General features: G+C 46.4%; 1 protein-coding gene across 9 annotated transcripts; it reads left to right on the forward strand.

Moving 5' to 3' along the window:
• The first annotated feature begins 3,444 nt into the window (after positions 1–3,444).
• On the forward strand, positions 3,445–10,705 carry LOC308471797 (uncharacterized protein). 9 transcript variants are annotated; one of them, XM_080996082.1, is made up of 4 exons: positions 3,552–3,616; positions 5,917–5,994; positions 7,742–7,852; positions 8,390–10,705. In XM_080996082.1, the coding sequence occupies exons 3-4, from the start codon at positions 7,822–7,824 to the stop codon at positions 9,934–9,936; spliced, it is 1,578 nt and encodes a 525-aa protein (XP_080852208.1). In that variant the 5' UTR covers positions 3,552–3,616; positions 5,917–5,994; positions 7,742–7,821; the 3' UTR covers positions 9,937–10,705. The 9 variants fall into 9 exon arrangements, with proteins under 9 accessions (XP_080852203.1, XP_080852205.1, XP_080852209.1 ...); XM_080996085.1 differs by having other exon boundaries at positions 7,742–7,848; XM_080996080.1 differs by having other exon boundaries at positions 3,558–3,616; positions 7,745–7,852.
• The last annotated feature ends 3,213 nt before the right edge of the window (positions 10,706–13,918 follow it).

The following is a 13,918-nucleotide window of genomic DNA, read 5'->3' on the forward strand; positions in this document are numbered from 1 at the left end:
TCGTTTCGAAATGTGTCACACCAGCCTTCTTGCATGGGGGGGGGGCCTTCCTGGCTGACCTTAGTCCCACAACCGAAGAGCCCTTTTAAATGACTGCTTTGATTATAGCGCAATAAATAAACTGCATATAGACCACACTTAAAGTTTTGGTTTCTTCTCTGCAGGTGGCATTAGAGAGGCAAGGAAGGAGTCCAGTTAAGGCTGAAGACGTTTGTCTCCCACAGACAGAAGAGTTACCGTATTTTTCGCTCTATAACACGCACTCGACCATAACACGCATGTAGTTTTTAGAGGAGGAAAATCTGTAGGCATGCCACCCGTAGGCATTCCCTCCATAACACGCACAGACATTTCCCCTTACTTTTTAGGAGGAAAAAAGTGAGTGTTATGGTGCAAAAAATACGGTATGTATGCTCAGCGCAAAAAATGGGAGACTTCAGCTAGGGTTAAGTAAAAGCAAAGCTGCTGAATCTGTTCATTTATTTGGTCTTTTGCTGCAACGGGGTTCCTACTTCCAGCTGTCAAAGGAAGAGAGACTGTCAAACACAGTAGCATCTTTAAGGAGGCACAATTTTGTGGTTCACCTCAGGTGCCAAAATGCCTTGGGCCAGTCCTGATTCCTTTGCATGGATTTTATTCACTGTCAACATTCAGCAACCTTGCCGTCTCTTTGCAAAAGAGGCTTTTGATGGTGCAGCAGTGCCCTCTGCTGTCCAAAAGGGAAAGGGCAACTTCTTCGCTCTCACCTGATTTCCCAGAAAAGGCAGAGAGCGTTATAGTCGGAAAGGAAATCCCCGAAAAAGCCGGCTAACTGCCTCCTGAACCAGCAGCCAATAACTTTGTTTAATTGTTGGCAGCATTGCAGGGCCTGCTTCCGGCCACAAGGGACTCCCCAGAGAGCTAGCCAGTTGTACAGAAAATAAATTCTTACAATATTTGGAGTAGTTAAACCGCTTTCTTAAAAAAAAATAGCTGCAGCACAGGGCTGTCTGAGCTCCAACCCAAACACAGGGTTGTGGTGGTTGTTTTTAAAGCTGCAGCATAAGATCAGATTGGTGCTGGGTGGGGAGACGAAAGCAAACTCAGATAAGAAGCTTCCTCTCAAGCCAGCTGGTAAAATAATAAGGAAGGGGGAGAAAGAGGCATTTGCTAAAGCCAGAAGACAAAGTCCAGCACTTATTATTATTATTATTATTATTATTATTATTATTCCCCGTCCATCTGGGTGGGTTTCCCCAGCCACTCTGGGCAGCTACCAGCACATATAAAAACATCATAAAATGTCAAACATTAAAAGCTTCCCGATACAGGGCTGCCTTCATATGTCTTCTAAAAGTTCTCTGGGAAGATTTTCAGCTGCAATTCGGAGCCACAGTGTTGGAGGTCTCCCAGAGGGCATCTCTTCCAGCCCCCTGCTCGATGCAGGACACACAAAGCATGCTTGTTCTCTACTGCTACGGAGGGTAGGACTCAAACCCATGGCTTCAAGCTACAAGAAATAAGATTACGACTAAACATCAGAAAAGACTTTCTGACAGTAAGAGCTCTTTGAACGGTCTCCCTCGGGAGCTAGTGGACTCTCCTTCCTTGGGGATTTTTAAGCAGAGGTTGGGTGGCCATCTGTCATGGACGCTTCAGTTGAGATTCCTGCAATGCAGGGGGTTGGACTAGATGACCTTGGGGGTCCCTTTCCAACTCTACAGTGTTGTAAACAAAATCTGCCCTTTTTCCCTTATGGGGTATCCAAGAGCCTGTATCCTTATGTGGGTTCCCTATCAGTAGGAGAAAATAACAGAGGCCAACCAAAGAATATTGAGAAGCAAAGCAGCTAGTAAGCCTGAACTTTATTAAAGTTGTTGCAATAGGGTGCTCCCCTCACAAGCAGGAGGACCCAGAACCTAAGTGTGCCTGCCCTTATATAGACATTTTAAATTGCCCGCCCTGGAGTCCAAGACCACCCCCAGAAACATCATACCCACATCACAGAAGGGGTGTAGCCCAAGACCATCCCCCAGATACATCATACCTACATCAGAGAAAAGGCGGTCTACAACAGAAATCTGAGTGTCTTGATTATCTCCTGCCTGGCAGGTTACCTGTTAATGGTCACTTGACTGGATTACCTGTGGGGGCCTGGCTAGTCTTTTGTAATGATAAATACTTAGTTCCTGAGCCAGGTCACAGGCTCACCCTGTTCATACACAGACATACCCTTAAGGCAGGATTTGTGAGGACAGAGACAATGGGGACATTTTTCCATTTTCCTTCGACCTTGCAGAGAAATATTTGAGGTCAGTTTGGGAGGCACAAAATGGCTTCAGGACTTTTTCTGTGGGGTTTCAGACATGTGGTTTATATATACAGTTATGAACATTCATCATATACAGTCATACCTCGGGTTGAAGTAGCTTCGGGTTGAGCGTTTTCAGGTTGCACTCCGCAGCAACCCAGAAGTAACGGAGTGCGTTACTTCCGGGTTTTGCCACTCACGCATGCGCAGACGCTCAAAAATGATGTCACGCGCATGCGCGGAAGCGTCGAATTGTGACCCGTGCACGCGCAGACGTGGGTTGCGTTCGCTTCAGGATGCGAACGGGGCTCTGGAATGGATCCTGTTCGCATCCAGAGGTACCACTGTGTGTGTGTGTGTGTGTGTGTGTGTGTATAAAACCTTAAAATTCTTATAACAACGGTTCTACGATTCTACAGCTCTCTGGTCTGTGCTTTAAGGCCTCCAAGGAGGGGAAGTCCAATGTCCCTATAAATCATTGGATTCAGTATCAAACCACTCCATCCCCTCAAGACAACATTAAACCTTAAAAAAAGCACTTCCCCCTACAGGGCTGCCTTCAGATGTCTTCCAATTATTTATCTCCTTGGCTTGCGGGTGGTATCACGCCATACCCTCCAACATTTATCTGACAAAAATAGGGACATCCTAAGGAAAGAAAGCGGGACGCGGGTGGTGCTGTGGGTTAAACCACAGAGCCTAGAACTTGCTGATCAGAAGGTCGGCGGTTCGAATCCCCGTGACGGGGTGAGCTCCCGTTGCTCTGTCCCAGCTCCTGCCAACCTAGCAGTTCGAAAGCACATCAAAGTGCAAGTAGATAAATAGGTACCGCTCCGGCGGGAAGGTAAACGGCGTTTCTGTGTGCTGCTCTGGTTTGCCAGAAGCGGCTTAGCCATGCTGGCCACATGACCTGGAAGCTGTACGCCGGCTCCCTCGGCCAGTAAAGCGAGATGAGCGCCGCAACCCCAGAGTCGGTCACGACTGGACCTAATGGTCAGGGGTCTCTTTACCTTTACTTTAAGGAAAGAAATCAGAAACCTGAAAATCTGGGGCTGTCCCTGGAAAATAGGGGCACTTGGAGGGTCTGATCTGCGTGTGTGTGAGAAAGACACACAGAGAAAGAATAATTCAAGCAGCTGTGATTTCTTTGGGGGGTGGGGCCCTGAAGGCAGCTCCTGCCAACTCAGTCCTCCAAAGAACATAGGAACTGAGCTGTGGTTCCTAGAGAGGCAGGAAGTTTTCCCCATGTGTGGGAGTGAGGGTGGAATTGCAAGACAATGGTACCTTCGCCTCCCTTCGCATCCCGGGGAAAGGAAGACAGGCCAGGTGAGATTCAGCAGGAGGGAGAGAGGGAGGGAAGGAGGGAAGGAAGGAAGGAAGGAAGGAAGGAAGGAAGGAAGGAAGGAAGGGTGTGTTTGTGCAGAAAAAGACAAGACACCCCCCCCCCCCAAAATGAATAAATTGGAAGGACTGGGCGACACTGGAGGGATGGATTGGGAGAGGCGGCGGGTGGGAAGGGGGATAATTTTTCCTTTTTGGAGAGAAAAGGGAAGTCTAACTCCTCTCTTAGACTCGCAGGTGGCGGGAGGGTCGTGATCTGTGCAATCCGAAAGGGGATCCACATATCTGCCACGTTTCCATTGCACGATCCCCTTTGAAGCAACAGCCCCGCCTCCCCGCCCATCCCGTCATTCATTCGCATGGGGAATATGTGGGTTGGGGGAAAGCAGAGGGTGCCTGGGAATCAGCCCTGCTTGCGAGGTGGGGGGAGAGAGGGAGATGAAAAAGACCCCCCTCCCCCCAAAAAAGATTCCGAGCTCCTCCAGCTGCAAAGGGGGTCTGCCCTCCAAGCCCCGCTCCCGCTTTGCATTGTCTTCCTACTCTCCCTTCTCATTCAGATCTCCTTCCACTAACCCAGGGACAGAAGATGGGAGGACTGCAGAATCATGCCATTGTAGAGGTGGAAGGGACTCCAGAGGGTCATCTAGTCCAGCCCCGCTGCGATGCAAGAATCCCTGCCGGGAGACTTGTTGAAATACTTGCTTTCCCTCTCCCAGGGATAGGCTGGCTCAGAGCCGCTAGGAAAGAGAGTTCGGATCTCGTGCGCTTTGCACCTAGAATCATAGAATGGTAATAATAATAATAATAATAATAATAATTTATACCCCTCCCTTCCCAGTTCAGTTTCTGGCGTGCTCTGGTCCATAGGGTCACAAAGAGTTGGACATGACTAAATGACTAAACAACAACAAGTGTGTTCAGGGGTCTCTCTTCCTTTGATGGTTGGAAGTAATAATAATAAATAATATTTTTTTATTTATACCCCGCCCTTCCCAGTTCAGAAAACTGGGCTCAGGGCGGCTAACAACAAATTTAAAACACTCAGTTGATGCAACAAAAAACCAGCATAAAATACAGTATAAAACGTGAATAACAATAAATTCAGAATTCAAAAATCAATTTAGGGGGAAAATCCGTCCAATAAACATTAGGGCTGGCTGGATAAATTAGACCTATCTGAGCCAGCAAGGAGACCAGGGGAGAATTAGCTGTGGGATCCCAGAGTGGGTAATCTTCATAAAAAGGGGAAGGGGAGGGAAAGAAGGGGAATAAAAGATCAGGCTAAGTTCAAATTGAAAGCCAGGCGGAATAGCTCTGTCTTACAGGCCCCGTGGAAGGAAGTTACCCGTATTTTTTGCTCTATAACACGCACCTGACCATAACACGCACATAGTTTTTAGAGGAGGAAAATCCGTAGGCATGCCACCCGTAGGCATTCCCTCCATAACACGCACAGACATTTCCCCTTACTTTCTAGGAGGAAAAAAGTGAGTGTTATGGTGCAAAAAATACGGTAAATCCTGAAGGGCCCTGGTCTCATGGGACAGAGCATTCCACCAGGTCGGAGCCATCACTGAGAAGGCCCTGGCCCTGGTGGAGGATAATCTGACTTCCTTAGGGCCCGGACCTCTAAACTATGATTATTCATGGACATTAAGGTCCTCTGTGGAGCATACCAGGTAGAGTTGGTAGGCAACACCAGGGGTCATCTAGTCCAACCCCCTGCCATGCAAGAATCTCAGCTGAAGCATCTGTGACAAATGAGCTGGGATAGCTCAGTCAGTAGAGCATGGGACTCTTAATCTCAGGGTTGTGGGTTCGAGCCCCACATTGGGTGAAATATTCCTGCATTGCAGGGGGTCGGACTAGATGACCCTCGGGGTCCCTTCCGACTCCCATTCTATGAACCTCTGCTTCAAAACCTCCAAGGAAGGAGAGTCCACCAGCTCCTAAGGGAGACTGTCCCACTGCCAAACAGCTCTTGCTGTCTTCCTGATGTTGAGTTGGAATCTCCTTTCGTGTAACTTAAATCCATTGGTACAGATCCTGCCCTCCAGAGCAGGAGAACACCTGCTTAGCTTTTATGGCTGTGGCTTGCTTTTCCTTGCGTCTGGGAGTGCTCCCTTGCCTTCACCAAACTGGTGCGCTCCAGATTGTGGCTGGACTACAACTCCCATCAGCCCCAGCCATAATCACAAATCGTGAAAGGCGGTGGGAGCTGTAGTCCAGCCACACCTGGCAAGGAAACTGGCATAGGATTCATGCTTCCCCCGTCTCCCCCACAGCCACTGCGATGCCATCAGAGGCCCCACCTAAATCGTCTCTTCTTTGGGCTGGAGCGCAAAATCCAGCAGACGCCTCAGGTAAGGGAAGCGACTTGTGGGGAGAGATGGAGGAGGCAGCTGGGGGCCTTCCTTCGGGGTCACGATGTGTTTGTATGCAGGGAGGGGTTCAGGAACTGACAGAATATTCCTCTTTCTGTTCACATTTGGCGCTGCAAGATGTTATTGCTTCCGCTTTCCCATCTGCAGAATCAGCCTTGTCCATTTCATATATATTTTAAAATACTTTTCAGGTTTAAATATTTCACTGATTTTACAATCATTTTGACATTTCAAAGCTTGACTTCCTTCCCCCTCCTTCTGCGGTTCCTTAAATGTATTTGTAATGTCTTCTGCATATCCAAATTAACTTAATTTGCTCATTTATTCATCTTCTTTAAATATATACCCTTATGAAACTGAAGGTTATTACAGTAATCCTGCCAGTGTTCTTATCTGTGTACAATTTATTTGTAAAATGTTCAATAGACAATTTCAATTATTTTAGAAAAAGTTTGTTAAACAAAAAGAGTTAAAAATGAAACAACCCTCTCTTGCCTCACCCCGTGAACAGTGCTGCCGGCAGTGGTACTCCTGCCCCACCCATCTGATGGGGGGGGGGACACAGAGGTGGGAGGAGTGAGAAAGCAGTGTTGCACTGAGAAGACTGGAAATGTTTGTTGAATATATGGGGGGGAATTGTGTACACTTGAAAACGTTGGCAGCATTAAGATAAATTCAACAGTGTAAATAAGCTTTGATGGATGTAATAATGGAATACTGTATGGTTTAGTTTACCTAAAATATGCAGGGATTTTTGATATGCAAAATGAACCATGGAAAGAGAAGAAAGAAAGCCATGGATATTTTAAGGTTGTTTAAATGAGTATTCTAAATTGTAAAACAGAAAATTTAATAAAAATTATATACATATATAAAAAGAAAGCACTTTTGCAGTAACAAGGGACGTGGGTGGCACTGTGGTCTAAACCACAGAGCCTAGGGCTTGCCAATCAGAAGGTTGGAAGTTCGAATCCCCGCGATGGGGTGAGCTCCCATTGCTCGGTCCCTGCTCCTGCTAACCTAGCAGTTCGAAAGCACGTCAAAGTGCATGTAGATCAATAGGTACCACTCCGGAGGGAAGGTAAACGGCGTTTCCATGCGTTGCTCTGATTCACCAGAAGTGGCTTAGTCATGCTGGCCACATGACCCGGAAGCTGTCTGCGGACAAATGCCGGAACCCTCAGCCTATAGAGCGAGATGAGCACACAACCCCTGAGTCATCCGCGACTGGACCTAACGGTCCGGGGTACCTTTACCTTTACCTTTGCAGTAACAGGACTTACAACACTGGCTCTTGCCAGCACAACTATTTAGTTGAATCTGGTTGTAAGAATCCCATTGCTGCATTTTTCATAAGCCTCCACACTATTGGTAAAAATGCAATGCAATGCAATGCAATGCAATGCAATGCAATGCAATGCAATGCAATGCAATGCAATACAATACAATACAATACAATACAATACAATACAATACAATACTCTCTCAGCAGCTTTGTGAGTTTCCCCCTGCTTGGCTTATGTGTCTGTCTAGCTTATTCATTGGCCACTGTTCAAATAATAATAATATTATAATAATGTATTATTTATACCCCGCCCATCTGGCTGGGTCTCCCCAGCCTCCCTGGGCGGCTTCCAACAAAGTATTAAAATACAGTGTTCAAAGAGGGAGCAGTGGTACACGTGGAGGAAACTACCTTCAAATGAAGAATCCTCCTTTCTTTCAGCAGAGAAGAAGGTGACTGCGTATTTCGCCAAGGGGGAGTAAAATCTCCTGGATCCAGGAGCTTTGTACAAGGAAGCCACGATGGAGAGTTGTGGGAATCTGCACTCTGTGGGTAAAGATCTCTTTGGCTGATTGAGGCTGGAGAGGGGGAACTCCTGTTCTGAGTATTTGCCACCACAATGTAGGGGTCCCAGCATGGAACATGGTCAGTGCATCTGGCTGTTAACCAGAAGGTTGGTGGTTCGAGCCCTGGGAGGGATGGCTATGAACAGTATTAATGCATTGCAGGGGTTGGGCTGGATGACCCTTGGGATCCCTTCCAAATAAATAAATAAACTGGTTTTATTCTTTTGTTATTCTTTTACTTTCAAATAGTGCACCTGCTAAGCACCAGGGCTTGGGCATTGTAGTGAACTTTGGAATAAAGCTTCTGGAAATAATCATGCAAAATGTTGCAGTCAGCAATCGTTAGAGCTGAGAGGAATACAGCTGAGTGCCTGTTGTAAGCCAGACTTCAGTAGCGTGCGCAGAGAAGAATGGGGAGAATTCTGGAGCTGTTGTCATTAGAGAAATGGCTAATTTGACTCAGTCCCCTGATGAGATTTCTGCCTTGAACTCCTAACATGAAGTTTTTCTTTTCTGCACGCAGGCCTCAGACAGAAGGACAATGAGAAGTCTGTGGAGCCATCTGAGGTGTCAGAAACAGCCAAGCATTCAGTGGGGAAGGAGCTTGGTATTCAAAGGGGATGGAAAAAGCACATGGGAAACCAACCAAAGGCAGAGAGGAAGAGGTTCTCTGCTTCTCAGGGTGCCAGTGTCCACAAACTCCTAATCCCACAGGAAAATCAGAAAGGAAATAGAAAAGAAAAATGCCCGGCGTGTGGGAAAACATTCAAAGATAAATCAAACTTGAACAGGCATTGTAGAACCCACACAGGGGAGAAACCATACGAGTGCCTGGAATGTGGGAAGAGCTTTGGTCACAGTCACCATCTTACCGTTCATCAAAGAACTCACACAGGGGAGAAACCCTATAAATGCACACAGTGCGGAAAAGCCTTCAGCGATAGCGGAAGCCTTACTACCCATGAAAGAATTCATACAGGGGAGAAACCATACAAATGTACAGACTGCGGAAAGAGCTTCAGCAACAGTGGAAGTCTTCATACACATAGAAGGACTCACACGGGTGAAAAACCGTATAAGTGCCTGGAATGTGGAAAGAACTTCATCCACAGCGGAAGCCTTCATGCACATCAGAGAATCCACACAAGGGAGAAAATGTACACATGCGTGGACTGCGGAAAGTGTTTTGCTTCCGGCAGCCCCTTTAACACACATCCCAAAACCCGCACAGAGGAGAAACCTCATAAATGTATGGCGTGTAGAAAGAGGTTCATCAGTAGTGGAAGCCTTAATTCTCTGCAAATAATTCACCCAGGGGAAAAACCATATGAGTGTGTTGTGTGTGGGAAAAGCTTCATTGACGGCAAAAGTCTGACTGCACATGAAATAACGCACACAGGGGGGAAGCCGTATAAGTGCCTGGAGTGCGGGAAAAGCTTCCGCCAAAGCTATAATCTTACATCACATCAGAAAACTCACACCGGGACGAAACCTTATAAATGCATGACGTGTGGGAAAAGCTTCAGTCGTAGTGGGAGCCTTCTTTCCCATCAGAGAACCCACACAGGAGAGAAGCCCTATAAGTGCATGGAGTGTGGAAAGAGCTTCATTGAGAGCCAGCAGCTTACCTTACATCAAAGAACTCACACGGGAGAGAAGCCCTATAAATGTGCGGAGTGTGGGAAGACCTTCAGCACGAGCGGAAGCCTTAACAGACACCAAACGACTCACACAGGGGAGAAGCCCTTTCAATGTGCTGAGTGCAGGAAGAATTTCAGCCAGAGGACACACCTTACGAAACACGAAAGAACGCACACGGGCGAGAAGCCCTACAAATGTGCGGAGTGCGGGAAAAGTTTCAGCACGGGCGGAAGCCTTCACAGACATCAGACGACCCACACAGGGGAGAAACCTTTCGAATGTGCGGAATGTGGGAAAAGCTTCAGTCGTCGAGGGAATCTTAATACACATCAGAGAACCCACACAGGGGCAAAGCGACGTAAACGTGTGGAATGTGAGAAAAGCTTTGGCAGCCTTACCTCGTATCAGTGGATCAGTGAAGATGGTTAGCTGTATCTGGTATAAATGTCTGTATTGATGTGCATTTGTTAGTTTCAAGAATTAGGGTAGCCGTGAGGGGCAAGACTTTTCTGGTGCCTGAAAGACTGAAACCAATTTATTGAGGCATAAGCTTTTATGGCCTAAAGTTCACATCATCAGCTACATGGTTTTATCTCGGTCAGCAGGCGCTCCCCCAATTTGTGCACCCCCCCATTTTTTGTGGGGGTTCCATTCCAGGTCATCGTGCATGTCAATGGTGCACAGGTAAGCCCACCACACCCAGTTGCACCCACTTCTAAAATGGTATACACCTGCTTTGAACACGTGGTCTGTGTGTGTGGTTTGGGAGCTGCACGGTCAGGGGAAAAACAATGCTGTCCAGGGTTGTAAAGACTGCAGAGAGAATAACTGGGTGCACTCTTCCCACCTTGGAGCAAATCTACGCTTCCAGGTGCTATAAGAAAGCTGCAGAGATAGCGCAGGATATGATCTCTTTCAGCTTCTGCCTTCTGGAAGAAGGTACAGGGTTATAAAGACTAGGACTAGCCACCTGAGAAACAGTTTCTACCCAAATGCAATTTTGGTTTTAAATGCAGTGTAAGGAGTCTCTATGGGAGTATATTGTATTTTAAAAATGGGGTTTGAGAGTTTTTAGAGGGCTAACCAGGTTGGGATAGCTGGGATAGCAGGCTTGTTGGTTTTGAATGTCTGATGTAGATTTTTTTTTTTTCATTTCGTTGTTCTGTATGGGACAATGACAGTAAAGATGATCGTATCGCATTATCATATCAAATGGGGAGTTGCCTGTATACACATGTTGGGTGTACAAAGAAAAATCAAAATATTGAGGTTCGATGGAAAGGAAATGCAGAAAGTCCTGTGACAATTAAGTGAAGCTTCAAGGAAAAAGAGTGACTGTGCCCAAGTCATAACACAAGCATCCTAGATTTGCTCAGTTAGTTAATTCTGGTGGCGGAATAGAAAAACACGAGCTGTCTCAAGAGACAGTGGGGTGCATCTCTGTGGTGAAGTCAAACTGCTGCACTAGCCTGGAAGGCCCCACTCTTGGCCTCGCTGATGGGCTCCAAAGGAAAGCAGAGCAAGACGTTGCCCGAAGGAGTACAAGGCGCCATCCAACCGTCTTTGGGACTCCACTCTGGACTCATGTAGGGTTTGCTCCTGATACCTTTTCTTCTCCTGAAGGTATCCCACAAGGCAGTGGGGGTTTAGGATGAGAGTCTTCCTTCTCCTCGATGGTCTCCCTTCCCAGATGGACAAGCCCCACCTGCCTCTCACTTCCCCCTGCAACATGTGCAGAAACCTTGACTGTTGGCTCCCCTCTTGGTCTCATCGCTCCATCTGCCAGAGCCTGTCTCCACGTGCAGGGGAAGCCCCTAACTCACCGAGGGTTTGAGACCCATCGGCTCCTCTCACCTGGTTTAGCTGGCCAGGTGAAGCCATTTCCCCAGGGGTGGCTGCTGTCGCATGCTGACAGCTTCTAGGAGCCACAGGTGAGAGCTGAGTGCAGGTGGGGACCAAAGGTGGACAAACTACCCCATAAGGAGCGAGACACGTCCCCCACCAGAGGCACCATCCCACCCCTAATACCCCCCACCCCAAATAATGGATGGAATTCAGTGTTGTGTTCTGAAACACAACATTTCTGCTTCCCATGTGAAATGACACCCCCCTTCCCATGCACACTGTTTTGGGTTTTCCCCTGACCTCCCCAGAGCCATTTTTTTTTTTTTTGAGGGGTGGGAATGAAAGGGGAAAGGCCCTTTGTACTAGCAGGACTTATGCTGGATCCTCCTAGTGCAACTACTTTGCTGAATCCGGCACACAATATTTATTAAACAGGAGCCCATGGTGGCGTGTTCGTTTCCAAACATTCCCCAAGCATATTTTAAAAGGATCAATGCATTATTTCAGACTTTTATTTGGGGTACTTCTCCACATTCTTTAACACTTTAAAAAAATGTCGTTGCCTATACCGGAAGGAGGATTCATTTTTTCCAGACATCAGTCTGTACCAGTGAGGCATATTTGCCAGAACACAGAAACAATTGGTTCTTTCTCCCTGAGTATACCAGCACACTAAACACAGAGGTGTCGTACTTAACACCCCTTTTTGGATGAGTCTAGGTATGTAAAAAAGAAAAAAGAATGATCCTGTGCCAATTTCAGTTATCTATATTGTCTCGTCAGTTACAAATTGATCCATATGCTCACGCTAAGTTACCTTTAAGAGGTAACCTAGATTTTAAAAAGAGGCAACACTTTTGCGGAGAAAATGCATAGATTGTGGGACTGATACATTAGATCATTGGTAGATCACAGATGGATAATTTGTATAGTTCCTATACTTGTGGTTCAGATTCCATTTACCAGGTAATGCTAAATGGCAGTATTTGTTATTACAACATTTGTTGGTGTGTTTATGTCCTGTCTGCTCCGAGTGCTTCCCATGTATAGATAGATAGATAGATAGATAGATAGATAGATAGATAGATGATAGATAATGTTATGTAAACGAATCTCTTTCCACATTACAAACATTTATAAGGTTTTATCTGCAGCTTTAGAAACTGGGAAACGAAAGGGACGGAAACAGCAGCCTTTTATTTGAGTAACTCCAAATCTGTGCCCAGCACAGAACAACAAACATATTTTCCCATTTTTTGCCTGCTCTTCTGTGCAAATCTGATTTATCTAAAGGCTGAATTTCAAACCCCCCCCCCATTTGTGTGCTGGGTGAGGTTGGACTTTATTAGATTATGGGATAAACAAATACCTGTGCATAGGTGCACAGTGGACTTCAGGTTTCCAGAACGTATGCTCGGTGGGGGAAATACTAATAGAGGGGATGATTTAGGGGAACCTCACATAGCACCAATCCCTGGTCTGGACATTTCGGAATCACAAAAATTAAAAGCTGTTGTGCGAGGATAAAGACGACGAGACCTACAGTGAACCAGGGACCCATCAACACACAAAAATGGAAACAATCTTGAAAATCGATGCACCTTCTGCCCTGTTGCGGTTACCTTCTTGACTAAGTCCTGAGATTTATTACACATTTTTTTAAAGCAGCATTTATTTCTAAGAGAATCCAAGCAGCTCAAGATGTTTCCATTAATATCACATCTTATGGGTAGGATGTAAAAAAACAGAGGTGATGGGGAAAGACTGAACAATTAAAATGGGGAAGTTAGAAACCCCGCCTGGGAATAAGCAAAAATATTAAACAAGAACATTTGAGATACAGTGGTACCTTGGGTTACATACGCTTCAGGTTACACACTCCGCTAACCCAGAAATAGTGCTTCAGGTTAAGAACTTTGCTTCAGGATGAGAACAGAAATCGTGCAGTGGTGGCGCGGCGGCAGCGGGAGGCCCCCATTAGCTAAAGTGGTGCTTCAGGTTAAGAACAGTTTCTGGTTAAGAACGGACCTCCAGAACGAATTAAGTACTTAACCCAAGGTACCACTGTGTATATGTGTGTGTGTGTATATATATATGTGTGTGTGTATATGTGTGTGTGTGTGTGTGTGTGTGTGTGTGTGTGTGTGTGTGATACAAAGGCAAGATTTGCTCCTAGTTGGTTTTTTATTTATTATACAGTCGTATCTTGGTTGTTGAATGCCTTGTGACTCAAACGTTTTGGCTCCCAAACGCTGCAACCCCGGAAGTGAGTGTTCCAGTTTGCGAACACTCTTTGGAACCCAAATGTCCGAAAGGGCTTCCACAGCTTCTGATTGAGCGCAGGAAGCTCCTACAGCCAATCGGAAGCTGCACCTTGGTTTGCAAACGTTTTCAGAAGTCGAACGGACTTCTGGAATGGATTCCATTCGAAAACCAAGGTACGACTGTATTTCTGTTCCAAAACCCTAGCCCCAAAGGACTGGTTGTCCCAGTGACCGTGGGCAGCCTTCGTATCACAGAATCAACATCAATATTATTAACGTTGTATTTATTTATGCCCCGCCTT

This window comes from Podarcis pityusensis (genome assembly GCF_964106645.2).
Source record: "Podarcis pityusensis genome assembly, chromosome: 2".
NCBI lineage: Eukaryota > Metazoa > Chordata > Lepidosauria > Squamata > Lacertidae > Podarcis > Podarcis pityusensis.

Bases quoted from the DNA above. Each gene is read 5' to 3' on its own strand.
- LOC308471797 (XM_080996077.1), top strand. From the start codon at position 3,568: ATGGTACCTTCGCCTCCCTTCGCATCCCGGGGAAAGGAAGACAGGCCA. The intron at 3,617-5,916 runs GTGAGATTCAGC...TCTCCCCCACAG, and splicing joins GGGAAAGGAAGACAGGCCAG to CCACTGCGATGCCATCAGAG. The intron at 5,995-8,389 runs GTAAGGGAAGCG...TTCTGCACGCAG, and splicing joins AAATCCAGCAGACGCCTCAG to GCCTCAGACAGAAGGACAAT.